This window comes from Pelmatolapia mariae, linkage group LG23, assembly GCF_036321145.2.
Source record: "Pelmatolapia mariae isolate MD_Pm_ZW linkage group LG23, Pm_UMD_F_2, whole genome shotgun sequence".
In the NCBI taxonomy this organism is placed as follows: Eukaryota; Metazoa; Chordata; class Actinopteri; order Cichliformes; family Cichlidae; genus Pelmatolapia; species Pelmatolapia mariae.
In genome coordinates this window covers 16,945,386-16,972,909 of record NC_086246.1, presented here as the reverse complement: position 1 = coordinate 16,972,909, position 27,524 = coordinate 16,945,386, and the positions used below count along the sequence as shown (strand labels likewise).

Below are 27,524 nucleotides of genomic sequence, written 5' to 3'. Positions count from 1 at the left end.
TGACTGTTCTCTTTTTCTCACTCTCCTGCTCTCCATCCCGGTGTCCCCTCTTTTCCTCATTCTCCTCCTCTCGCTTTCCATGCGCAGTGCCACTCCACGCTCCACTTAGCTGCCGGGCCGCGAACATCACGAAAATGGCGTTTGCTCAGCATGTGCATACACACGCTTACACGCATAAGACAGTGAATATTCTGGCGTGGTTGGGCAAATGTATATGTGCTATATAGCTTGACAAGAGCACAGTTAAGCAAACAGGAGGAATGTGCAATTCCATTAAACCCACACTAGAGGTTATACATCCTGCATGAGAGCAAACCATCCTCCATGATTGTGTGTCTGTGGGAGAGAGATCCTTCTGCCTGTGCCCTGCTCTCTGGAGAGCTGATCAGTCCTATTCCTGGGATGAGTAGACACTCCCAAGGCAAACACTCCAGATTTAATTATAAGCTCCAAAGAGGATTAGTCTGTGCTGCGCTCTGTGTGAGTGTGTGTGTGTGCGCTTGTGAGAGTGGGGGAGACACAAAGGGAGGGAGTGGCAAAAAGTTATCCCTTCATTTCCTGCTCTGAAGAATAAAACAGGCACACACACACACACACAGCTGTCTCACCTGGGCTGTGTGAGGTACTGTCGGTCTATTTCTTCATACTGGTGGTCAGGGCGAGAGTCGGCTCCTCTGGGTGCCATCTGTGAGGAAACACAGGACGAGCAATGTAAGTAAACAAATCAAAATGGCCCAAACAGTGAACAACGAACCCACAACGCCCTCAATGGAAGTCACCTGAAAGAATAAATAAAGTTTTAGGCCTATTTAAGGAGCTAAACCCTGCAGTGCAGACCACACATGTCCTTAGGCTACATGTTTAACCTCAGTAATATTTCAGTAGTCCGGTGGTAATTTAACTCTGTTGATGTACATTAAGCATTCAAAGCACACGTGCTTTCGTGTGCAGCCTTAAGGTTTCAGTATAAATAAAAATTAGAGAGCGAGGAGTCGTGGAATGCCCCACATGTGGTAACATAAACACTCGCCTCCAAGTGGATGCTGTACCCCTTTGATAAATGTGCGTGTGCGTGTGTGTGTGTACAGTTCTTTCAAACATGCCAGCCATGTGTAAAGAAAAAAAGAAGAAGAAATTCAAAGTATGATTTGAAAAGACGGTTGATATGTTTCTCATCAGAGAGGCCATCACCAGGAAGTGACCGAATGATTAAAGCCGTCCACATGCTTAGGCGGATAAATCGGCAAAGACAGTTTCCACATGGATTGGTACACAGACGTGCATTTTCAGGTCAACTTTTCATCCTCACTGAAACACCGCAGCAGAAAAACAATGGGCTAAATTTCTTCCCCTCCCTTTCTTTCTCCAAGTCTCTCCGTTGTTTTCCTGGATAAAAGGTTATCGCCTGCTCTTTGTAATTACTTACAGAGGAAGGGAAATGTGAATAAATGTAGAAAACCCATGATGAATACAGACATTTCCATACAGGGCATGAGAGCCAATTAAAAAAAATAAACATGCTATGTTCATTTTCTTATGTTCCTGACCACGATACAGACTTGCAGGTCACTGCACGGTGCACTCTGCTCCCAATATTAGATTTTTGTCTATCTGCAAGGACTCTCGTAGATTTCTTTCTGAATGTGTGATCATGTATAATGTGGCCTTTTATTATGCAGCTGTTTCAATCCTTGCATGTTTCTTTTGGTTGAGGTCTCTCTGGAAAGAAAGACCTTGATCTCAATAAGGCTACATGTTTAACTAAAGGATATATTAATAATAATAATAATAAGGAGGTGTGCTAAGAAGCTCTCATTTTTTATCATATTCACCATTTCATCCTTTGTACTGGAAGCTGGAAATTGACTCGTGCTGGACAAAAGCATTTAAAAATGCAGCAGTGTCAGTTTTTCTACATGATATTGAAACACTGCTGGAGTAGATGGAAGAAATCTGTTAGTGTGACATGTTGTAAGTAACGGGTTTGTAAAATTACAGAAAATGGCTCAGACTGTCCTGTAATAATTAAAATTTATGCTTTGGACCCACCATAAAAACATATCTCGAGTATATCTGTATTTCTGTCATCTCATTGTTTATCTATTATTTATTTACTTTGGTGTACTATGAATGAGGAGGTCTTTAACGGGAGGAAAAGCTCTAAAACTCATGAATATACAAGTTAAAAGTTTAAAATCTATGCCCCTCTGCACATTTTCCTAAGACATCAAGTGGGACAGATTGGAGTCTTTGGTGGGCTGATTCTAGCCCCCAGACCTTATGTTTGACACCCCTGATCCAAGACATTTTTGGATTTTATTAAGGATTTGTACAAATGAGGGGAATTTGAGATGCATCGGTGTTTTAGCACAGTGATTGCACCATAAGCCTCCAAAACAGCTCAAGTCCTCTGCTCTAAGTCTGTGTCAAGGGATGAAACACCATCATCCAACTTAATTGGAACTTAAGTCTAACGTTTACCATCAAATTTAGCTGCATACAAGTGCACGTGCTCCAAGATCGCGACAATACAAATGGTTTTAAACAAGCCGTCCCTGAGGGCATGAGAGGAGGGAGGAGTGTGGAGGCAGAGACATGGGGAGAACACACAGTTTCAATTATCTGTATTCTGGACTCTCAGTTTTCACATACAAACACAGGCTGTTTACCCAATCGACATTTCAATGGTCAAACGTGCCATCCACCACTGCAGCACAACACGCACGCGCTAGAAAGCTGGTCAAACACACAAAAGCAACCATATGCACAATAACTGACATAAACAAGCTAATCGTGAATTTGACAGATGCTCCCCCGGAAATCTGAAAAAGGCAAACAGCCGTACGTTTGATCCAGGCTATCAAAACGATGCAAGCCAGCAAACGTACACAGCATTTAAAACCACAGACAGAGTCCGCATGACTTCATGCAAGACCAGTCTATTGCTCTGTTTTGCATGTATGTATGAGTTCAAACTCATTCTGCATGTCAATGCTGCAGTGGCGCATTACCAGATATCATTAGCATGTCTCTGTAATGTAGAGAGCTCTAATGCCTCTGAATGGGAGCCAGGAAGTGAAGCACATCAGAGCCATGGCTAGGGCAAGGCTGCTACTTGACTCGCTGAAGTGGCTTTGTGCCTGTGTGTGTATATAGTATGCTAATATTGTGCTAGTCATGAGGTCTGTGTGCGCGTGTGTGTCTGTGTGCAGTTTTAATATGTCAGAAAGTGAACTCTCCATCTTTGGATGGCAGCGTGTGCGTGAGAGAAGGGGCCATTATGCAAAGAGATGCATAATAATGTGAGGTAAAGGGGGCATTAGCAGCAGCAAGAATCTGGGACTCAGGTGGAAGACCTTCTGTGTGTGTCTGTGTGTTGGACAAGCCGTAATACATCTTCTGACTGTGAACAGACAAAAAAGGGGAAGAGGAGGAGGAGAAGGAAGAGAATGATGAGGAGAGGAGGAAATGTGTGTTTAGATAAAATGAGTGAAATTCTTTGTCCATTGATTGTATTAACATAATAGCCTGCAGCCAAAGGTCTGGATGATCCCTTTATTAACTCACAAACACACAAACACACACACACGCAAACACACATTATGGATGCCTGTCATATGGATGCTTTTCAGACGGAAGCCCATTTCCCCCTAAATTAGACAGCCGGCTTTAGTGCCAGATGATGTGCCTTGAAATACTGCTGCGGTGTACACAGACACACACATGCAAGTAAACAAACACACGAAACAAGTCTCGGTCTCACCATGGCAACTGGTAAAACAGCAATATGAAATTCATCTCGGTTAAGAGGGGAAATGCAGCAGTCAGACTTCTGAGGAGGCGGTCAGTGAGCAAAAGAACTTCAGAAAGGTGGAGAGGGATCAAATGCACTTTTCCTCACGCGTCATGGTGATGAACCTGACGTCTTCATATAAAACACTGTGTGTATGTACAGCATGGCTGCTGCTGTGCCTGTGCAGCTATCACTGCCAAAGTTAATGTCATGTGCAGGCGGTAGCTGAAAGAAAGCCAGATTCTGCACATGCACACCAATGATAGGGAGTAGTGCCATATGGTGAAACTAAAGGGGGACCTAATAATGCTTTACCTTATTTTCTGTCATATTTACACTGTTAGTGCAATAGTGGGTGCTCAGATTAAAAATCAGAAGTAACTGCCCACACAGAAGCTTCACCCACCTGCAGTTCAAACCTTCTGAGGGCCAGCCAATCAGAGGAAAGCTGTTATAACCCAGGTGAGCTTATTTCAGACTGTAGATGAAGTATGAGGCTCAGAAGAAGAAGAAGGGAGATTAGCTTTAACCACGAATCATGCAAAGCTACTCTAATGAAGACCAAGGAAAAAAAACATGAAGGTGGCAAATGAGCATAATCTGCCCCCCTTTTAATCTTGCTTGCACTTCCTGTGTTCATCTGCATTTATTTGTGTGTAATTTGCGCTAAAACCTTACAATAAGAATATCCAGAGACTGCTTTTTAAACTCTCTCATCATGGGAAAGCAAATGAGCCTAAACATAACAGAGGATATAAAGTCTATAATTGTGTCGAGTCATCGCACGTGCCGCAGTTCGCCAGTTGACAAATGCTCGCAATGACAGAATGGTTGGCACGTGCGCGAGTGTGAATGAGCAGAATGCCACTTTTCCATTTTTCCAAATTAGAAAGCTTTGCCTTGACAGTGCCAGATGATACGCATTGAAAAACACACACCACTCAGCTCTAGCAGCGCAGCTGTCGCATTCATCAGAAAGCATTGCCAGAGCTCAGGAAATGAATTTCTTGAAGCACTTTTGGCTGTGCTGGAAATTTGTGATGTTCATATATACAATAAGCCTCAAATGAGAGTCCAAGTGCTTTGACACAATGCCTGAGCAGCGCTTTCATTCTCTGACTGAGATGCTAAGATTCGCCTTTTCCAAGACGCTTTACTCCGCCGTCTCTTTTCAAACGGCATAATTAGCCTCCTGTATTGCCATCCATCCATGCTTTTCTTCCTCCCTCCATCCATCTCGGATGCTAATTAAGCATGTGCCTCAGTATGGAGCCTGTGCCTGGCACCCCATGCCCACCTCCTGTTGGCAACATCACCCCGCGAGCCCCGCATCCGACTGGCACGATGAGGCGGAACCCACCCGATATCCATCCTCTCTCTCCCCCTACCCTCCCTAAAAATCACTGTGATGAGATTTTGCTGACTCCCCCGTGGGAGGAGATAGAATAGATAAGAGCGAGAGAAAACAGAAGAGGGGAAAGAAGCTGTAAATATGAGGCACATGCAGAAGAGAACACCAAACAAAGCAGGAACCTGTGAGCCAAAGAGTATCTAACTACTGCTGCCACTAGTTGCTGACAGCTGGAGTTTTAAACATAAACAAACCACCACATCCATATATATATATATATTTATATATTCAAACACGCAACACACCTGCAAAAACAAGTTTCATCCAAACATGGCTTTAAAATGTTAATGACTACAGAGCTAAATCTGACACTGTACGTTCTCTTTGAGTGGGTGCTTTCTCACCTGAAAGCTTTGAAAAGCACTTCTTGAGGTGAACAAATCTTTAAATTTCAACCACGCTTTTTAAATGTAGTGCGCTTTTTTTAAGCTCTAATCCTATTTAGGGTTGAGTGACGGTAAAGTTAAGATGACTTCTTTTCCGTTGGCTTTAACGTTCTTAGGGATAAGTTGCTTCTAACGTCGGCATTAGTGGATTGCTTGATATACTCTAGGTATCATCGTTAATCTGCGAGAGCATCCTCCGCCAAAGCCAGTGTCTTATTTAGCAGTTATTTAAAGATAGAGATCCACATCTGCAGCAACATTTTACCGCTTCTTTCTTTAGCTGTGATGTGCATCCTCATCGAGGGTCCTCAAATTTGGCTGTGGAAGTCCTTGCATGATCATATAGCTCGACTAGGGCAAGATAAGAGGAACAATAGTAGTAGTTTGAGTATTAATACTCATATTAACCACTGATAACTATGTCAGGTCCAAAGCAGTGATTTTTCTATTTTTCATTCTCGTGTGTTTTTTCCCTTTATTTTGCAAAGCCACTGGGCTGAGCATCTTCTTCCAAAAGAAAGTTTTTTTCCGGGCAAAATTCTTAGATTTGCAGTGTTCTTGTGAGACAGTTTGTTGGCATAGTTACCAGCTAATAACCAGCTCATGCTCGAAAAGGTCGAAGCACCTCTTTCATGCTAAGCTGAATCGAGCCCGTCGGCACACAAGATTATGTCGAATTAGGAGGGCTCTGTGTGTGCGGATCACAAACAGGAGGCTCACTTGCCCCCCAGTGTACACTAAACACTCCCACACCTGGACCCTGCTCACACAGAGCTCGTTAGCAGCAGATGGTACACACACACATACACACACACGGGGACCAAAGGTTACACACACTCAGACTGGAATGCAGTCTAGTTTGGTAATAGGCCAATCTGCTGGTAATTGTCATCATTGTTAGTGTTTGTGCAGGCCTCAGCTTCTGACCTTCCAATGGCTCTTTACATTTCCTTACAGTTGAGTTCAGGCTCTGACTAGACGAGTGTGCTAGAGGTCCATGTAAGGATGAAACAAACGGGGCCAACAGATATTTTGTCTCATTAGCTACAGAGTGTTCAGAGCGGTGCTGGTGACTCGTATGCTTTGCCGCAGCCGCACGCAAAGCTAATTTATCTGTCCAAATACATTTTCTCCGGTTTAAACTTTCAAACTGTTTACATGAACTCCAAATAGACTGAATGTTTTACATGCAACAGAGAAGCGAGAGAGGAAGCATACGCAACACAACATTGTGCACATCTCTGTGAAAACCAGTGACGCTACTGGCTAAAAGTGGACAAACACACAGAGAGAGTGAGAGAGGATTTGATTTGTTTAAGCTGCCATCAGCCAAGAATGATGACACAGCATTCAAAGTAGGCTTGTCTTTTAAAGTTAAAGCATCTGTGCAAAGCAGCTGGATTTTTTGATGAATTATTGGTTCCAAATATGAGATTTTAAACACGGCCGGGCGATGGTGTTCACAGATGTGGCTGTTTCCATGTTTTGCTAGTCAGTTTGACCGCACATACACATTGGTGCTTGCATCTTTCTCTTTAACACTGTTGAGCCTTTCTGTGGGTAATAAAGAGACTGAGGCTGGGATTTTACCCTCCTGCTGATGCACATATAGACAGCTGCAGACATCAGAGGTGAGTAGCTGTTCTTATTATACTTTTTTTTTTCCCTCCCCTCCAAGTCCACCTGGAGGACTAATGCATAGTTGGTGCAATGTAATGTAGTGTCTGCACGGACCTCGGAGGGCAATGAGGATGTCTGCAGAGAGCCTCGTGTTCATCCCCTGATAATGATACTTCTATCATAGCGTACTCACAGAGATTTAAAATAAAGAGAAAGAGAGATGGCACAGTAGAGACTGCAGAGTTCAGCAGGTACTCCTCAAACTAAAAGAACTGAAAATATACCTAAGTGCTGCTTTATTTATGTCCCATAATGTATGTACACTTTTATGTCAGCTCGGTGTCAGAGTACCTGCTGTTTGCTGCTCTCAGGCACACAGCACAGCAGCAAAACAGCAGTGGAGACCCGTCATGATGGTGGGCTAATGGTTGTTGCTGTATTATTCATTTATACATTTTTAGTCCTCATGTATAAAATCTTTCTGGTTGCAACTGGTCTCCAAACAATCACTATGAAACTACCACAAGTTAGCAAATACTTGCTAGTCTAATTTAAAGATGCAGAGTTTGCCAACACGCTGAGTCAGCCTGCCCAGATCAATGCAACTCATCTACAACACGTCTGTTTGCAACACAGGATTCAACTTCTTTGGTGGTGTATTGGGGTTACAGTCCTATACGGTGTCACTCTACAGGTGAACTGCTGTCCTGTAGCGAGTACAGCACTATCCCCGAATTTCTGTTTCAAATCTAAGAGGTCCTGATTGGACTCTGAATGCTAGTAGTTAATGCGAATTTCTGCGTATGCAGACGGTAACAGCTTTCTGATTTTTGAAAATTCATAACAATTCATTACGAACGTAGCCCCAATCAATTTAAAGCTGATAGCAGACTAACTTATTGATGTTTTAATGCTGTCTTGATGTAAAAAAGTCACTCTGAAGAGGACCTAGTCTGTCTTTGAAGCAACTAGCTCAAAGGCAATGAGATTACAACAAATGTGGCTGTGCCACAGCCTTCAACTACTGCTTTCCCCTTGTGTGACTGTAGCATTAACAATATATTACGATGTTATGATAAACCAAATCAGTAAGTTCCAGTAACCTCTGGAAAGGAGCCTTTGACATCAGAATGGGAACTTACATGTTGGTGTGCTTTGCTGTCGCACCTATCTTCAATCAACATGGATCCTAAACCTGTTCCATGTGTGTTAGTGTGTGTGGCCATGGCAGTGGCCATGGGGTGTTGTTTATTTACTGGGTGGTGCCGTGTCCCTGTTCCTGTGTTCCTCTGCGGTTCTGTTAGCCTCCCACTGTTCACTGAAATAACATCCAAATACCCCTGTGAGTGTGTGTGTGTGTGTGTGTGCAGATGGTTTGTGTCCCCTCTTTCCAGGTTATGAAGCCTCCAAAAGGCATGTCTTCATGTATGTAAGAAACAGATTTTTCCCCCTGTGATGTAACCAGAGAGTGTGCACAAGTCTAGAAACAGCCTTAAAGTTCAAACCAGGTTTTTTTTTTTCTTTAAAAAAAACAAAAACAGCAGCATCACTCTGCCAGTTCCCCGTCCAGCTGTGCTGAGTCATGCGTTTGTGCTCTGAGAAGGCATCATCTCCACAGCACGCGTTAAACAGTCCTCTGTTGTTTTCTCCTTCCGGTCACAGATTTGTAGATGTGGGGGTTGACACCACCACCGGCGACAGAGTCTTTGATGACTGCATCCAGCTACTCATGCTCTCCAATGGCCTGCTGAAAATGTCGTGAGGTTGATCTGTTTGACCTTCAGATGCTTTGATGCAAGCCCTGCCAACTTCAGGACCTTTAAAGAAGAGGATTACTGCAGTGCTTTGAAAGGGTCAGTTTAAAAAAGACCCCCAAAAATCTGATTTCCCAATGTATCCCTAGGTGCATCTTTCTTACTTATACTTTGTCCAGGCTTTTCCAGATTTTTTTTAGCTCCAAAAACAATTAATGGGAATGGGAAAAATCCACAGAAAAGTGTTTTTTTCCCCCAAAAAACATTGCTCCTTGTATGATGGAGCATTAGCAGAAGCTACCTAGAAGCCAACTCCCTCTAACTCTCTCTGGAAATTTAGCAAAGAAGCAATTTCCTCTGCAGAGTGCAGTACTTGCAGATGTTTGCCAGTACTGCATCCTCTTGGCCCATGATGTCCCTTTCGCCTCCCAGCTCACTGCTGGCAGCAATTTTCTTTGTGAAGTACAGACAATGCACAAAACCCCAGATTTTTGGGTGGAAGGGGGGTGATGAAGTGGCCTGTTTAGTGTTCCAGCCACTTGATTTAAAAGTCAATTAGGAAGACACTCAGAGCCTTAAGTGATGAAATAAATCACGCTTATCCTTTTAGATTTCTCTATAAAAATATGACTTTATGAACAACAAGTGCCTGCATTTAATGCCTCCTTTTTTAGAGGTAAAAGCTTGAAATATAAAAAGAAAAAAAAACTGTAAGAACTTGACATTACCTTGAAAATGCAGGTGTTACAACAAAAATGCCCATTGTGCACATTGGCACCTTTGAGAGGAATGGTGTCATGATTTAAAACGACGGCGGAAATGTGACCTCAGCGGAGACAACACAAACACGTAGCTGACCCTGTCGAAACTCCATCTTCTTAAATCTAAACATAGCGCGGTGAAGCGCTTTGAAGTGAGAGTGGGCACGAGCACTGAGGAGAACGGGAGATTTTTATCAGCTCGCAGACAGATCACACTCTGCAGTTTGCCCGTAGGCCACAGACGAGCTGTGGGGATAAAGACAGACACCAAATAAGTCCCTGTAGGCCTTTGCTGGCCCAGATGGAGAAGCGGGAGAGAGGGAGGGGAAAAAAAGAAAAGAAAAAAATCACCCGGTTGCTGTGCAGCATTGGAATGAAGTGACTTAAAACAAAAAAAGAAGCGAGAGGGAAACGTGGAGCCTCAGGGATGAGCTGGAGAGACAAGGACAGAGGAGGAGGAGTCCGTGGATGGAATCACTCATTGTGACTTTGTAGGGAGAAAAGAGGGAGAAAGGTGTTATACGTGTGTGTGAGAATTCTTAATAGCAGCAGGTAGAAACATAATGCTGGAACGAGCTGTTCAACTCTTGTCTTTGTCTCCCAGGAGTGTGAACAGGAGTTCAGCCGGTGCTCGAGTCTGAGTCGGTGCGCTTCGGAGATGCTGGAACAGGGAGTGCTCGTATGTGTACCAATCAAGCAATGGCCAAGAAAGCAGACGATGTCAAACAATACACAACACCCGCTGACCTGCTCAGACACTGTGAAATTTCAGAAAGAGCACCGAATGAGCATGACGATTCTGCGAGGCCTAATGGGAATTTGGATAAACCAGAGCAAAGAAAAATAGCACAAAGATTTCCAATTTTTTTTTTCATAATTATACAGGGTGTGAGATATTACATAACCCACTCATTTAACTTGGATTAAGACTTAAAGGTAAGCCCTAATACAAACACGGGCATGGATATTTTGAGGGACAGAGAGGTGACGGCTAGGCTGCAAAGTGTTTGCTCGGCTTGGTGCCTTAAGAGGCATTTTTATTGCAATAACTATGATTTGCTGCAGGTAATTTCACAGGAAAATTCCTATTTTTCATTTGTATGCTACCATTTACCTGTCTGTCTGTGCATTGAACCCATATCTACTGATGCACCTTGCTAACCAATCTAGCTAGTGTTAGCTGTTGGACATATTTTTTCCTGCTTGAAGCTTTAAGGTGGTGGTCCACAAACCAGAGTGTGATATAACATTGGCAGCATTCATCTTTTACATGCAGACTATGGGATGGAGAGATAATTGCTCCACAGTAGTCTTTTTTTCCCCTTTGCTTTTGCAAGGTGATCACAATAGAAAATCAACAGCCTTTTTCAAGCTGATGTACTCTGTCAAAAAGCTAACATGCTAACATTTTGCAAGTACGTACTGTCCTCCCCTAATGTCCCCGTGGCCTTCTGGGGGCTGTTAAAGATTACTTTTAACTGGAAACAGTTCAATTTTACTTGTTTGCAGAATATTCATGAATCACAATTTCCCGATAATTCCTTGTTCTGGAAGAGCTCATGGTATAAGTGCAACCGGCAATTACATTTGCATTGCAAACCAGTGAATTATCTCACCTCAGTGGAAAGGAATAAAACGATCTGACAAGGCTGAAAGCTGGACTAAATGGCTTGTAAGAAGGGGCAATCTCTGCAGCACATCCTTCCCGTTATAATTATCACATCAAGCCCTGCATTAACAAAGAACAGTCTCCTGTAAGCCCCGCCTCCCGACTCATTTCTCCTCTGTCATTTCATCCTGTTTGGTCTGTTTTCCAGTAGCTGGGCACAGTAGCTTGTTCGATGTTATTCTGGGCTGCGTGATCCAAACACTAACTTGTGGTGGGGCCTGTGTAATTTTATGAGCCAGAATAGCAGCCTGGTCCACAGTTAGAGTTAGGGACCAACGGGCACTCTTTAATCAGCGCAGGGCTCAACTGTTGTACAGGATAAGACGGGCGTGTGTGTGTATAGCAGAAAATCTAGAGTGTGTTTTACGTTTAAGGGTGCGAGAGTGATCTCAGAGGGGGTTGAAAGGAAACCAGGATGAGGAGACTGCATGTCTTGTAATTACTGAATTATGGGATTCTCCTCAAAAAGTTTTGTGTGTTCGCTGCCAGCCTGGATTTGGCTGCAGCCTCCTGCAGTGAAATGAACTCTGAAAACAGCTTCAGTCTGGCCAAAGCTGAGGTTTGCAGCCCTTTGATGATGATTGTGAGTGTGTGTGTGTGTGTGTGTGTGTGTGTGTGTGTGTGTGCCTGCTTATGCGTGTCTAGACTTGTTTCTTTTCCATGGTTGATTGTGAGCTGTGTGGGTTTTATGTGTTTGTGGCATGTTACCTCTTAAAAGTCGATAATAAAATGTGACTGAGCGGGTGTTCATACATATGTGCATGTTGGCTTCTGTGCAGTTTATGCATTTGTTTCCTGACTAATTATTGCGCAGTGCACTGTGATTAAATGTGTACACGTTTAGGAGGTTTATGCTCGGGATGGACCGATCTGACTGCACACTGAGATTTTGCCTTCAAGTATCCACCAGTACTGTGTACTAATCTGATTCTTGTGTTAAGCTAATATGCTGTACTGCTTACTCTGAAGAATCATTAATTTCTTTGGCATCACCGACAGGGTAAGGGAGTGTTCTGATGTGTAGTAGACACTTTTCAGGCTCTCCAGGTGCCAGCTAGCATGTTAAATGTTAAAACGTAAGAAGTGTCACTTATCTGGAAGTGTTTCTAAGAGAAAGCCTGCATTTGAACAGACCACAAGCTTTCTAGAGCAGTGTCCATTTAACAGATGAGACCAAAGTGGACATGTCTGGCTGTGATATCAGCATAAACACCTCACAGAAACTGTCAAGCACGGAGGTGGAGGGGTGATGATTTGGGCTTGTTTTGTAGCCAAACACTGAAGCAAATCTGCAACAGAATGGTTGAAAAAAGGAACGAATCCCAAAGCCCAGAGCTCAGCTTGATTGAAAGCATAAAAAAAATCTGTATTTAAACAAATGCCCAGATGGGGTGGGGCCACAATTCCTCAATATGATGGGAGATACTGCTGAATTCACACAGAACATGATGAATCCATGTTATTACTGGTAACAGTAGTTCTACAAGCTGTTAGCTTAGCTTTTGCTGAATAAATACCGATGAGTTGTAATATGTCATGTGTTGTTGGTCATTCAGGTTGAATTTATTTACCTAATTTTAAACCTGGGAGGGACCACATCATTTTTTATTGCGTCCAGACTTCTCCTCTGTTTCCTCATTTTCACAGTGCAGGTGCAGGAACAGCACAAACTCACACACATGCGCGCACACACACATGCATTGGGCATATGCTAACCTGATTAACACTAACATTAGTCTAACATTAGTGCAGCCTCCTTCCGAGAAACACCCCCGGACCAGCTGCTCGCGCTCTCACTCGCTCACCTTCTCCAACATGCACAAACTAGCATCTCAGCCTCGTTCACCGTCTCTTTTCTTTACAAACCGACATTTTTAACATTTTACCTGAAAAGTTTCTAATTAACTGACCAGTACAGAGCCGAGCAAGAAGGAGAGGCAGAGAGACTGCACGCATGGGATGAAAACAAAGCTTTGACAACCACACTGCCTTGTGCATTACACAACCGCTCCCTTGTTCTGCTGAGCAAGGAGACTTCATTCCTAGTCTTCTATTAAAGTCCAGCTTTAAAAAAGGGATGTGAAAATGAGGTTTTTATATATATATGTGTGTGTATTATTATTACTGAGAGGAAGAAAAGCCTCTGGACCTCTGAGTGGGCGGGCTGTTGTGCGTGTTCGACTGACAGCTGAGACAGCAGGGGGGCAAAGACACATTATACTTTAGGTTACAAGCCAAGGAAATACAACAATTTGTCAGCAGCGGTATAGAAGACAGGACTTTAACCAGTGATTTACAAGCCTGGCGGCCAAAAAAAGCCTGATTTGACCCCCCGATGAGCTTAGACATCAGGAAATTAGTTTTTTTTCTTAACACAAGGGCTATAGCAGTTAAACTGCAAGCCTGGAAAGGTTGGCAACAACCAGATATAAAAAAACCGTTTAAAGGTTAAAAGTGATACTTTCAGCTGATGCTTAACTGATGTCAGTCGATCTATGTTCACTAATTATAGTAAGCTACATTATCCCTTGCTGTATATGTGCAACGTTAATGGTTTGTTGCTCTCATAGATCTCATAGAAAACTGTGGTCGGAATTCCAGGACGATCCCTATTAAAACTCCAAACTGACTGTTCCTGGTTCACTTCTCCATTCAAGAGCCTTTTCTTTGTTTTGTTTTTTAAACTAAGGATCATTTTGAATAAGGAGTTGGTAAGAAAATGCTCACACGAGTTTTTTTTAATCTAAATTAATTTTCTGTGTTTTTTTTTCTGGGCTGTTGGTCGGCTGGAAGCCAGCGTCACCATCAGCCTGACAGAACGACCGTGTTTACCGCTTTATTCCAAATGAAATGTTTTGATTGGCCATAAGCCAAAATGTATATGCTCTCCTTCACTTTTTTTAAAATTTCTTCCCTTTACGCAGTGATTTTCCTCTCAGAAGGAGAACACGAAAAATCATTTCCAAAACAAATCCGTGTGCTGTGGCAGGAAAACGCACTGAAATATGAATTTAGAGGAACTTCCGAGCATTAATGCATCCCTAATGGAAAATTTAGAGATAGAGTAAAGATAAAGCTCAAGGACACTACAGTAGGGCGGATGCTTGTTTAAATCTCTAACAACTAAGACCGTGCAGGCTACATTTTACACCGTCAAACCATCGTTTCTTCATTCTCCTCTTTAGCTCAAATTCTTTAGTCTTTTATGTCAATGCCTCCATGTGTCTGTCAGTTCCTCTATCCCATCTGTCTCCTCGTCGTGCCAATCCAGCTCCTCCTATTAGATGTCCTATTTTTCATCCTTCCCATTTTCCCCCTAAGGAGCTTCTTTAAGCCTCTCTGACTCTGCTCTGCAGCTTTGTCATGTTCTTAGTTTTAGTTCCTTTTTGTCCTGTTTCTCATAAAAATAAAAAAGTTCTCTCTTGCTCCGTCACTTCCCTGCTGCCACTCTCCTCTTCCTCCTCCTCCTCTCACATCCTCTCCCTCATTCATTTGCTCCCTCGGGCCTCCCTCCCCCTTGTGTGTTTAGAAGCAGGTTTCTGCAGGCCTTCATCACAGCGTCTCCAGCAGCAGGCGAACAGCGGGACGAGCCTGCCGGCACATCCATTACACCTGCACTCTCCCTGAGTGAGAGAGCGGGCCAGAGTTGTTCATAGCACAGGGTGTGCGGTAAGAGCACGCGCTTGTCAGGTGAAAGCTGTGATGGACAGTCAGTGAGGCACAGTGGGAGCCTCCAGTAAATAAACTACACATCAGCCCACAGATACAGGACCTGCAGATACAGTTGCAAGTCTGTTAACGCAACACTTTGACAACTGCCATTGATTTTATTTCTTAGAACGAGGTGCTTTTTTCCCCCCCTAAAAGTAAGCTTTTAGATCATCTCACTGGTGAAGATCATTAGGACTATGGGCACAAAAACCACTGGGGGCTTTTGCCTGTGGGCATGAAGAGGCCCTCGCAGATCACCAGCGCCTGAATGCGTGTGCGCACACGTCTACGAACGAGTGTGTGCGCGCGCAAGTGTGTGTGTGTACGCTATCTATCACCGTGACAGGCTGGTGCGTGTTTACTTAATGATGTGGGGGTTTATTTATGAAGTGATGGCCGACGTGTGGGAGGGAGAGGGAAAAGTGAGAGAGGGGGAGAGATTGAGACAGCCTGAGGATGTGACATTAAAATATCATCAAGGTGATGGATGTCCGTGCACACAACATTAGAGAGAAGTACAAAAAAAAAAAGAAGAAAAAAGCAGCTGCGCAATGGATGACAAGTCGTATCTGGACTTGTGCGAGCGTTTTTCTGTGTGTGTTTCATAATGACTCCGAGTGTGTAGTCGCGAGTGTGGTTTTCGGGGACTTCTGTGTTCATTAAGGTGTCACATGTGCTGCCGCTGTTGTTTATGATTCACGGGGTAATGAGTTGAAGATAAGATGCACGAGTTCCTGCGTATGTGTATGGGTGTGTGCACCTCCAGTATGTGTGCCCGTGTGTCTTTGTTAGACTGGGCAAACAGGATTCTGGCACGCTGCGTTACCATTCATTTTGGGATGGTCACATACACTATAATGTACATTTCCATTATAATAAACCTGACAGAGAGAAAAAAAGACACTCTGTGTGCTCAAACATTCAATCCTGTGAGGTGAATAAGCGGTCTTGGTCAGTGCACCAGCTGTAGACTTTGTAGGACATCCAAAAAGAACCACTAGGGGGCAAACAAATAGGCCAAAAGGGAGAACGAGTGAGGAAAAAAAGAGGGAACTAGACATGGACTGGCATTTATACTCAAACACTCAAAGTGCTTTAGACTACAAACCACTTTTCCATACACTTAAACACTGGAACCGCCAAGAGTCTCATATTTTATCATCTGGCATTTTAAAAGTTTCCTGTAAAATGTTTTTAAATAAACCCCCATCATCTCATGTTTCATGATTTTTGTCAAAAAAGGTTGATCCATCATGGTGTGAATTATGGAGTGTGTGCAGAGGATCTGCGCACATTTAGATATGACGAAAACCGGGCGTGTTGCTGGCTGTGTGGAACAGACGGACAACCATAGCTGAGCTAATCAGAGAGTCCAGAGTGTGGAGAACTAATCTGAGCAAATCTAGAGCTGACCGATGCCCTTTCACTGTTCTACTTTTATAACAATGAATTTCTTAAAATGAGTTTCTCATTTTGATGTAGCCAACTGTGCGGTTACATTTATAATGTAGGCAACGAGCTGCTCAAACTGCTACGCAGTGAGCGCTCTGTTTTTATACCCTCTTATCATACCAGTTATCTAGCATTCATTTTTAACTAATTTAATAATGTTCTTCTTCTTCCATAAATTTTTAATTATTCAGACGTGCTTGTTGCTGTGTTGCTTGTTTATTAGCGAAATGTATAACATATTTTAAATTGGAATCATCTGTAAAACCAATAAAACCCCTAAAACTGAATGATACTGAAACCAAATGCTGTGAGGTGACAGTCCTCAACAATGTATTACAATGTCGAGCAAGAACAAACGAGAGCAAACAAGAAGGAAACAAGAAAGGAAATTAGAGGATAATCAAAGTAAAATGACCAAAATACAAGTGCATCAACCATGTCATTTACATCCAGCCTAAAACAATCGAGTTGGAAAAAAAAGATCCAATCAGTGGGACAAAAAGAGTGTTGAAACCAACCCAAACACACCCGAGGATCCGATCCAACATTAGGCTGCTTAAACTGAGTTGTTACACAAGCTGAAGTAGGACTTTCACAGTCTCGTGCTAGAAAGCTCAAGTCTCAGCACATCACAAAACTGAATGTCACACAACACAATCAGAGCTTTACGCCAAAATCCACTTGAATATTAGATCATTAGATTATGATGTCATCAGTGGTGTCGTAGCAACAAGCGGAGTCAACAAATTTATAAGCCCATGTGCAGCGCGGCGAGTTAAAGGCAATAATATATCAGCTTATCGAACTATAATAAACAACCATGTCAAGAGAAGTCTCTGCAACAGCTGACTGATCTTACAGAACAAAGACGTCTAAAAAAAGAAACTTCTCGTGTACTTTTGTGGCTTAATTGGCCATCAAGACATTAAAGGGAGCCTATCATTAGCATACGGAGAAAACAGAGAGAGTGGGGACAGTGTGATTGGCATAATTACAAGTGTGACCTATCCACAGACAGGGAACATGGAGGACGGGTCAAATTAGAGACAGATAGACAGACAGGAACACAGAGGAAGCAGGGTTAGAGGAAAGAAATGAGAAAGCGACACGAAGCCCTTTTTGAAGACCAGATTTAACCGCATGGGCGTGCTCACATATACACACAAAGCCAGTGACACAGACCCGCACGATGAACTCCACCTCTAAACCGTGCACGCTGGGAAAAAAATCAAATAAACAAAGACACGAATAGATATTGTAACCATAGTCTTTTATTCCTGCTTTTGTTTATGTCCGTTTAGGTTAGTGTGGTACCCAGACACACTCACACAGACACACTTATCTTCTCTTTCAAACACACACAAAGCTGACAGAAGGAGATGTGTGCTCCTGGCCTTGTGCGGAGAGCTCGGAAAGCCTTTTTAACCATTCAAGGCTGCAGAAAAGGGCCGAGTATAAAAGAGCAGCGTGGCGTGGTAGAAGTGGTGGCAACTAAAAGGCTGATAAAACAAGGCCGTTGTAAGCGAGTGAGTGCCACGCTCAAGCGGTCTGTATTTATGCTCGTCCCATACCATCGAGAGAGAAAGTAAGGTAAGAAGGTGAATGTGCAGCAATATCCTGTAGGGGGAGGGGTGGGGGTTTTGAGATAGCATGGAACTGCAATATTATGCATGGCGATAATGTATCGACACAGGGACACCAAATATTGATATTTTATTATTAATTATTTAGTTATTATTCCGGGAACTGTGCAAACTTAGATTAAATCATCTCAACCAAAAAACTACCCAACGCTGGACACGGTTAGCTTGACACAGCTTACGCCTAATTCAGAGCAAGCTAACGGCTCAGTCACACAACTAATGATAGGACAGCGAGCTCCCTACAGCTACTGAAATAAACAAAAAAATAAAACTAAATTGGTGGCTGGACAGTGATTGTAATTTTTTTCATGTTCTGTGAACAATCGCAACTCATGGTGACTGAATGGCTGCCCAGACTTTCAGGGTGTTGCACACTTTTGATCACAAGGTGATTGCACAGGTTGCAACCTTTCTGCAAACAGTTGCAATCTGACTTGGAATGACTGCCATCACTCTCAGAGACGTTGTCCAAAGTTTGAAAATAATTGCAGTCAAATTTATAAATACAGACTTTGTCGATGAGCACAACTCGAGAGAACTCGACTCAGCTGGCTTTAGTAATATTACTATAGAACCGGACGGTGCTGAGTGCAAATGTAATAGCTGACATCGTATTGTGAGATGTCTGGTGATTCCCACTTCATATATCCCGATGATCACATGACATAAGCACTGCTGATCCACTTTTTTCAGCCCCCAAAAGTGAACAACACAAACACAACAGTGCTTAATTATGTCTTACACTTGTCTCATGCTGGTATTTTAAAGTGGAGGATAATTTTTTTATTGTTTTCTCAAAACAGTGAATTTAGATTTAGATTTAAAATAAAAGAGATTTGTACAAAATGAAACTAAGGTATTTTCTCCTATAAAGTGATTACTGAGGTGTTCTCTGGAGTAGATTTAATCAAGTCCCATAAACGAATGGGAATACATTAATGTCTTTACTCGATAATTTAGTCTACTTTGGATAATCTTACATCTCTAACAGAACCTTTCCATTGGCCAAACACACCATCTCTGTGATTGTACTGAAATTTGGTTAATTATTAAACCAAAGAGTATTATGTTAAGTTTTTCACCTTTACTGGATACTGAATTATATTACAGATTGGACGAGCGATGCAGGGGAAGAGCAGTGACTAAAGCAGAAACCCGCTCCTCTGGGAGAGGTACCTGTTTGACATGCGCTCTAACCACTCAGCCATCAAACATAACCTGTGTGCCACAAAAAGAAAAAGAGGAAAATCAGAGAGCAGAAGTTTCATGAGCAAACAGAAGCAACTTCAGTGCAAAGGAGGAGAGGTTAAAGCAGAGTGCAGGAAATCTGTGCAAACAGCCGTACGTCTGAGGGCAGGTGTACACTTGTGTCTGAGTGCGAGGGAAGGGGTTTCTGATAGATCTGAACTTGAAAGAAAGAAATATAAGAACTAAGCACTCAAGCAATATACTCCATAAAAGCTTAATCGATGTCTGTGAATGTAGTTATATATCATCATGTTATGAATCAAAATATCCTGCCAATATCTTTTTTCCCCTCTTTTTATGTTCCCACTAGAATTTCCTTGATGTTTTCCTGTGTCTATTCGCACTACGTGTGTGTGTGTGAGGGTGTGTGCTGGTAAGTGCAGTGTTTCATTATCAGTCTCCTCAGGGGAGAAAGCCACTGCTGGTTTCTGCTGTGGACACCGCTGTCTTCTTTTTGGGTAAAAAAATAACAAACTGATCAGAGGTTGCACCTCATGCTTGCTGCGCTTTAATTGCATCAGAGTTTGGGTACCGACTGAGTCACGGTGATCCGAGGCAGAAACACATGCTGCATAGGGATGCGTAATGAGTGACAAAGCCCCTCGGGCCTCAGAGACAGCTACTGTGGCGTGTGTCTGAGAGTGCCTAATGAAGACTGGTTCACGGGGCTTCATTGCTCAATAGACACAGACTACAATAAGTGAGGACGTGAACACGGCGGGAGGCCGGTTGTATCAGGCGATTTTGTTGCGGCAATGCTGTCAGTAAATCCATATTTCCCAGATGCCTCTGCTTCTCTCCTCGCGTTACCTAATGAAAGCCAAATCTCGCTCAGTGGAAATGCCGTGGCGAGATTCGGCGATTCTGATTTGGATCAAAGTGCGATTTTCTGCATCTTTGGGCTCGCTATTAAAAAAATCCCTTTTTAAAATGCTTGATAAATGGCTATTGATTTCCATGGCGAGTATGCCGAGTTTGGGAGTGTACAGAGGTAAATGAAATGATTCCTCAGGCCGGATCAATACAGGTTCAGGGACATTTAGCAGTGCAGTCTGGTTGGGAGAGGCAACAATCAGGGATTTCAGGCCTTTGTAGAAAAGAAAAGGGGGGTGAGGGGTGGAGAGAAGGAAAAGCAATAGGAAACAAAAGAAAGAGATAAAGCGGAGCTAAAAGAAAGGTGGGATGGAAATGTCACCAGTCTAATAGATCTCTCCATATACCAAATGAAGAGGAAAGCGGGCAGCTCCTCGACGGCACACAGCCCCCTCAAATGTTAACAAGAAGCTGAGACCAGCCTGAGAACGACACACGGGAAAACACAGCGGTCTCTCAGGAGTGCTGGAGTGCTTTGGAAACAAGCACACACAGACATACACTCTTCATTTCACCATCTTTTAAACTGGTGTCCAGTTTAAAACAACTACAACACCCCCAAAAAAAGCACGCACACTCACCCGGTTTGGATCATACTCCAGGATTCGGCGCCGTGCGGCGTCCAGCTCCTCGTAACCCGGGGCGGCTCGGGCTTGCATGTACTCCCTGCGCATTCCATGGAGACGCTGATCACTGCAGAGACGAGCACAACAGGAAGGGTAAGTAATGGCAAACACACACTATTTTGGAGAGAAGCAACAAAAAAAACTAAACAAAATAAGACAAAAAAAAATAGTTTTTTTTATTTCTTTGGCAGGATGAAGAGCCGAGCATCCAACACAGGTGGGAATTCAGAAGTGAAGCAAGAAGGCAGGTGGAACATATTCAGCTTAATCTTTTGTTAAAGCCGCCGATGTTCTTTGGCTTCACGATGACAAGCCCTGACTGCACAGGAAGACTGACGGGCAAGACAGATAATATCCACAAAGTAGTGCCTCTGAGAAGACATCAGTGCCTCTATTGAACTTTCTTCAGCTGACAGAGAAAACCGCAGCGGAGAGAAACGGAGCTGAAACATTTCACGGTTTTTGTCTTTTCACTCTGATGTCACAAAGAGCAACGAGGTGCCATCCCGGATTCAGATACAGACAAATCGACCACCCAAAAGGTGAGGCCGAACCCGACCTAGAGGTCACCAAAAGGCAAAAAACAAAAAAGAAGAATACATAGGCGCCACAAAAGTGCAAGCGACTGCCAGCAAGGAGATATGAACGAGACAGAATGGGGACAAAACTTAAAGAGAAACATCATCATGCTCACTGGACCTTAATGCCAGATAAGCCTCACACACCTGGCACTACAGAGTCGGGCGCACACAAACAAGCGTGAGGACGCGCGCGCACACCAAAGGCAACAGACGGTTTGCGCCTGAGCGAGCACAATCCTTCGGGATGTGCTACCAAAGTGCGACACAGTGCTGTCGTTTATCTGTGTTTACTGGCTGCAGCGGGAACGGGTATCTAATATTGACACTGATATGCAGTTCGTTTGCCATTTCTATGTCCTCGGGAGATACACGCCTTGAGAAGGTGTTCAAACTCGGGAGGGAAAAACAGAATAGGAAGAGCAACTTTCCTTCAAAACCAGCCCCCCCCCCCCCACACACACACATCTGTAAAACTCGAACGCCCTCAGCAGCCTCGCGAGGCCAACCTTTTTGTCCGACAAAACTCCCACGCACCCTTTATCACACGTGCGTAATGCCGTACATTCTAATGGTCTGACCTCCAGGCAGACCATTAGACCAAACCGGAGCAAAGGAGAGAGAGAGAGTGCGCGCGAGAGGCAGAGGTTCATTAGTGAAGTACATAGCTTACGTGTTTAAGTCTCTCTTGTGACCCTGCCTTTAATTAGAAAATCAGGCTGAGACTGTGTGTGTGTGTGTGTGTGTGTATACACCAAATATCTGTAATGTACAAACAGGTGATTGATCCTCATAATTTGGTATGCGGGACACACAGTGACAATGTGATTGTGCCTGGGTATACATCTTGTCTTCAACTTAAGGGGGAGAGAAAGCTAAGTCTCTCTCTCACACACACATTCTCGTTTTGATATCTCAGTGAGGACATCTAATTGACATAATGCTTTCCCTAGCCGCTTACCCTAACCCTAACCATCAAAAATGATACCTAATCCTAACCCTCAACATAAAATTAACCATAACCTAACTGTAACACTGACACTAAAACCACATTTTAAGTCTCAAAAATGCCTTCAAACTCGTGACGACCGGCACTTGTGTCCTCATAAGTGACCGTTGGTCCTCACAAGTATAGTAACATTCCAATGTTTGGTCCCCACAAAGATGCCTAAACAGACACCCCCCCCCCCACACACACACACACACACTCCCGTGTCAGTATGTTGGTATGCACGCTGTTGTTGTCGTTGTTCTGTGCGCGTGCGTCGTCTGCCAACGAGTCCCTGTCAACACTTTGGGCGCAAAACTCGATCCTAACTTGCTGCCATGAGGAAAAGAACTTTCCGAAAGTTTCCGTGCTGTTATGAAACGCCAGCGCAGATGCTTCCGTTTTATGAAGATGGATATCTGAGGCGGCATTACTCCCAGTACCGCACTAATTGTTGCTTCTTCAGATTGGTTTAATGGCTGGTTTCAATGCACAGTTAATCAATACTAATCTCAGTTTCCCCCCAAGTGTCCCACAGACAACCTTGCTATTAAGATATTCACACTTCATCTCTTGCATTTTTCTTTTTATTCACTTACTGCTAGCTTTTTAGTAGTCTTACCCTCTGCCGCCCATCACGCAAACACACAAACAAACAGACCCGTGGAGAATAAATGCACACGGCCAAGTTAAGACTTTTTTTTTCCCTTTTCATGCCACCCCTCTTCTAGCGATCCCATTAGCCAATCCCTGGGCCCGTAATTAGGCCTGCCATTTTGATTGAGCGTGCGTGTCGCTCTCCAAATGAAACAACACTGTAATTATCTCATTATGCCGCGGCCTCCATCACTGACAACGCCAAATATTATCATATTAATGGCTGAAGACAGACGCTGATTCTGGATAAAACATTAGATGAGGGTGGATGGGTGTGTGGGGGGGTGCAGGAGAGGCTGGAGGTTTGCGAAGTAGCGGTTTGATGGGCTGACAATTTGAGCAGGCTACTTTCCAAACAGTGAAAGAAGAGGTTCAGAGGGATTAATGAGTGGCTGTACACGCGCGCACATTTGCTTGTCCTGTCCTATATACGTGTGTTAAGAGAGACGGACAGGTAGGCTACCCCGTTGTCATCAGCAGCTAATAACTGCTGCAGTCTGCGGCCCGAGGCCAGAGCCATTCAGCTCAGTTGTTCTAAGCCTTAGTGAGCACAGTTTTTCTCTAATGTGACACAGGACTGTTAATGACATCAAGGCACTGAAATGAGTTACCCTCCAGTTGAGAAAACAGGGCTGGCATTCCTCAGATTTGAAGTAATCTGGGAAAACCTTTTATGAACTTTTCTATTATTTATGGCTTAATTAGAGAAGCAACACTACAACTGTGGTTATTTGAAAAGTCACTCAGCCTCGCCCACAGCACCATCATGTACTGTTGCCTAGCATTACTCAAATGACTTCGACTACCTTTTTTCTTACAAAGAAAGAAAGAAAGGAAACTGAAGAAACATTCCCAAATTAAATTTGGCCCTTTAAGCTTGAGTCCTTGTGAAGTGCTGCTCCACACCCAGTGCTCCTGCTACATTTGGATCCCATCCTGGAAGTCCTGATCTGACCACACGCACGTTTATGATTTCACAGCTGCTGTGAGCACAACAAGCATGAATATCATTTTTCTGACATTCAAAGTGTCAGACTGTCACTGGGGAGTTCTACTGTAACATCCTAAAAGACCAGAGAGAACATTCGGCTTACAGTGCCTTCATTCTCTTTGAAATTTAAATCATAGGGTCTCTGTTTAAACCGGGACTTCCATGGAGCGATCCACGAGGAACCTTAGCAGCAGTGCAAAAAATCATAAGCAGACAAAAAATGAAGAATGGTGGCCAACTTTAAGGTTGACTTTAAATTTACATAGGTACATTTGCAGAACCAATTTTGGAAACCGGGGATGGGTCCACCGAGGGCTGCGGCTTGATCCACATAAGTCGTGGTCCATGTGGCTTGTTCAGGCTAGGCCCACTTTACCCCTGGCAACCAGGCACTCTTCCCAGATCTGGCTCCAGTTTGGGGCCTCAATCTAGGTAACGTAACAAAAGCTAATGATCATCTACTTCACAGGAGTCTTCTGGCTGAAAGCTCTGTCATTTGGAAGGGGCCCAGTAGACCTGCTACTCCTACACATTATAAGAAGCCAGTTGTGGTGGTTTGGGCACCTGATCACAATGCCTCCTGATTGCCTCCAAGGTGAGCTTCAACTGCTTGGAGACCCCGCACCAGAGCCAGGATACACTGGAGAGATTATGTGAACACCTTGATGGTCTCTAGAAAAAGTGGGGGAGGTGGCGGAAGAGAAAGGAGGTGTGGGCATTCTTGTTTAAACTGCTGGTCCTATGACCCACACCCAGAAAAGTGGCAGAAGTAAGTTGGTTAGTTGGATGGATGGGATTCTGCAGAACGTTCTGAGTGCAAATAAGGATCAAATGGGTTTCTCTTGTCTGAGAAATACACACAGAGTGTTGTATTGAGTGGTTGAGACTATTGTTGTGTTCTCATGTTTCTTTAATTAGCGAGTATTGTGCAGTGAAAAATAAAACCAGGTGAATGACTGGTTTAAAACAAAGACACGGGTTTTCATTATGTGAGGAACCAGAGCTTTGCAGTGATTTTCTGCCATTTGTACATTAATGTTCAGTCTAAGTGACCGACATGTAAAGACTTTATGGATTTATTGCTTCGTTGCAGTCTAAAGTGTTATTTTGCCATATCAACTCAAGTACAGAAAATTGACATCATTTAAGTTACGTCTCGTTCAAATACTTTATTCCATGCATACTTCACAGTACCTGACTACACAGACTGATCTAACAGTGCTGTGAGAAGGAAAACTGGAGGAGGACGGAGATGGAGAGTAGAGAGGGAGAAGATGAGACACAGTAGCAGGAAATGAAAGCTGCGTCAGACGACAGAATGAGAGCAGAAGTAAACAGCAACATAAAGACTGAGATGGCAACTTGGAAAAGGAGTAAAAGCACGAACAGGGGGACTAGGCCAAGAGAACAGAAGCACTGGTGATAGGAAAGCAAGCGGGAGAAAATGTGTGAGGAAAGCAACTATCCTGTGGTGTTAGCCAGTGTGAGGGCAGACTAATTAGGAAGTGTGCACTGCCGCCGGCTGGTTTGGCGACTTCTTCTTGCAGGGGCCAGCTGATTTTAACACAACGCACTGGGGGAAAAGAGCTCAGACGGGCAGGGTTTTCTTTGCTGCTTGCATGCTGGAGGTAAGCACACTTCAAAGTGCATGGTCAATGTTTGGCTTCCTGGTGAAATATTGGAAACAGACTCAGACAGAAACTCGTTGGCGCTCCAAACTAAAAGCAACGGAAAAACAAAGAGTTTTTTCCTCCTTTTACTGTTGCCCTAAAGAACCACAACCAATGGAACGCATTCATTTTCTATCAGTTACACTGATTCTTACTGAAACCTGAAACTGAGTACTAATACATACAAGAGTAACTCAGACTGGTTTTTGTAGTTTTATTTTTTTTAACCCATAATGAAGCTGATATGCTAAGAAAGATGCTAACAATCAATCTCTACATCCATCCACCTTCAACTGTCCAGGATGTCTGAGCACCAGTAAAAAGCTCTCTCTTCTGTGAAGATAGCTCTGATACAGATGTAATCTTGCTAGCATTTTCAGGTCAGCCTCAGGGTCTCCTCTGGGCTGGTTCTGCCAAAAAACATCTCACCTATGAGGCATCCAGGAGGCATCTTAGTCGGTTCGCCTAACCAGCTCAAATGACCCTGCTTTAGTCCCAGCCCCACACCAGTGAGTTAAGTCCTCACCTAAGGGGGAACACAGACACACTTGGGAGAAAGCTAATTTGCTTCCATGATCTTATTCTTTACCCACGACACCTCTATTTGGACAGGCATGGAGACAGCGGAGGTCAAAGGCCGTGGCAGTCTAGTCTAGAGCGAAGGCTCTTCAAAAATCCAGTAATTCAGCACCGGTTATTGTTTTTTTAATATCTTGACCTTATAAATATACAAATAAAATTAAATAAGGTGGAGAAGAAGATGCTTTTGGTTACACTGATCACAGCTCAGCCTATGCATACATGTCAAAAGCCAACAATGCCCCCCTGCCAAAAAAAAAAAGGTTTTCGGAAGTCCAAATTAATTCGATGACCCCCAGCATCCTGCTCAACAAACACATTACTCACCATGCATCTGTTTTCTGTTGTTAGACAAGCGCGTGGTAATGATAACAATAAATTGATTAACTGACAATCTCAAACTAGCCTCCAGTAAAACAGGCTGCTCACTCTATGTAACTGACCACAGAGAACAGCAACGGGAAGTTGCATGAATGCAAACAAGAAACATTTTAACAGCTTAGATAGATCACAAATAAAAAAGACACTTTAAAAGGTCTTAATATGGAGTGCACACCAATGACGTGTTGTTTTCAACTAGAAGTCTACTTCAGGCAGATGCTGTTGGGCGGCTAAAATCCTCGGCAGAACACAACAAGTTGCATTTTTCTGCTTCTGTTTTCTGCTGTACAGAAAAGGTAAATTTCAGCATTTGTCTTAATGAGCAGTCTCATTATATAAAGTCTGCTTTGCACCTCTTTAACGCTGCTTCCGCCTGTAGCAGAATAAAAAAAAAATAATTCAGAGTATGCAAAGAAACCAGTGCTATTCATGGCATTGCTAAGAAAAAAAAAAAAAAAAAAGACGTAACATTTCTAAATCCAACAGCGCGTGTAGCACTTTTCCTAAAATATTTCAACAATTACTCATGCTTGTCTGGAGTGATTTGAGCATTCCAGTTTGCCACAGTGTCAAGTAAACCTAGAGGCATGTAATCCTCATGCCACTGGTCCAACCACGGCAGCAACGTGCCGTTTACTTAGCTTCGTCTCCCCGTTCTTAGCACAGTGTCGCAATTTACGACACAACCCCTCACGAGCCTTCACATCTCTGCACTTTGGCCTCCTGTTCTTTC

The 27,524-nt window shown here is 43.5% G+C and overlaps 1 protein-coding gene across 2 annotated transcripts in view; it reads right to left on the bottom strand.

The window, feature by feature from the left end:
• The window catches only part of pard3ba (par-3 family cell polarity regulator beta a), a 189,487-nt gene that overhangs the window by 17,525 nt on the left and 144,438 nt on the right, over nucleotides 1-27,524 (bottom strand). For both annotated transcript variants that reach the window (XM_063467318.1, XM_063467319.1), the window contains 2 exons: nucleotides 20,903-21,014; nucleotides 609-685 (listed from right to left, as the gene is read on the bottom strand). In XM_063467318.1, the coding sequence (XP_063323388.1) occupies nucleotides 609-685; nucleotides 20,903-21,014 (189 nt within the window). The remainder of the gene's footprint in view (nucleotides 1-608; nucleotides 686-20,902; nucleotides 21,015-27,524) is intronic.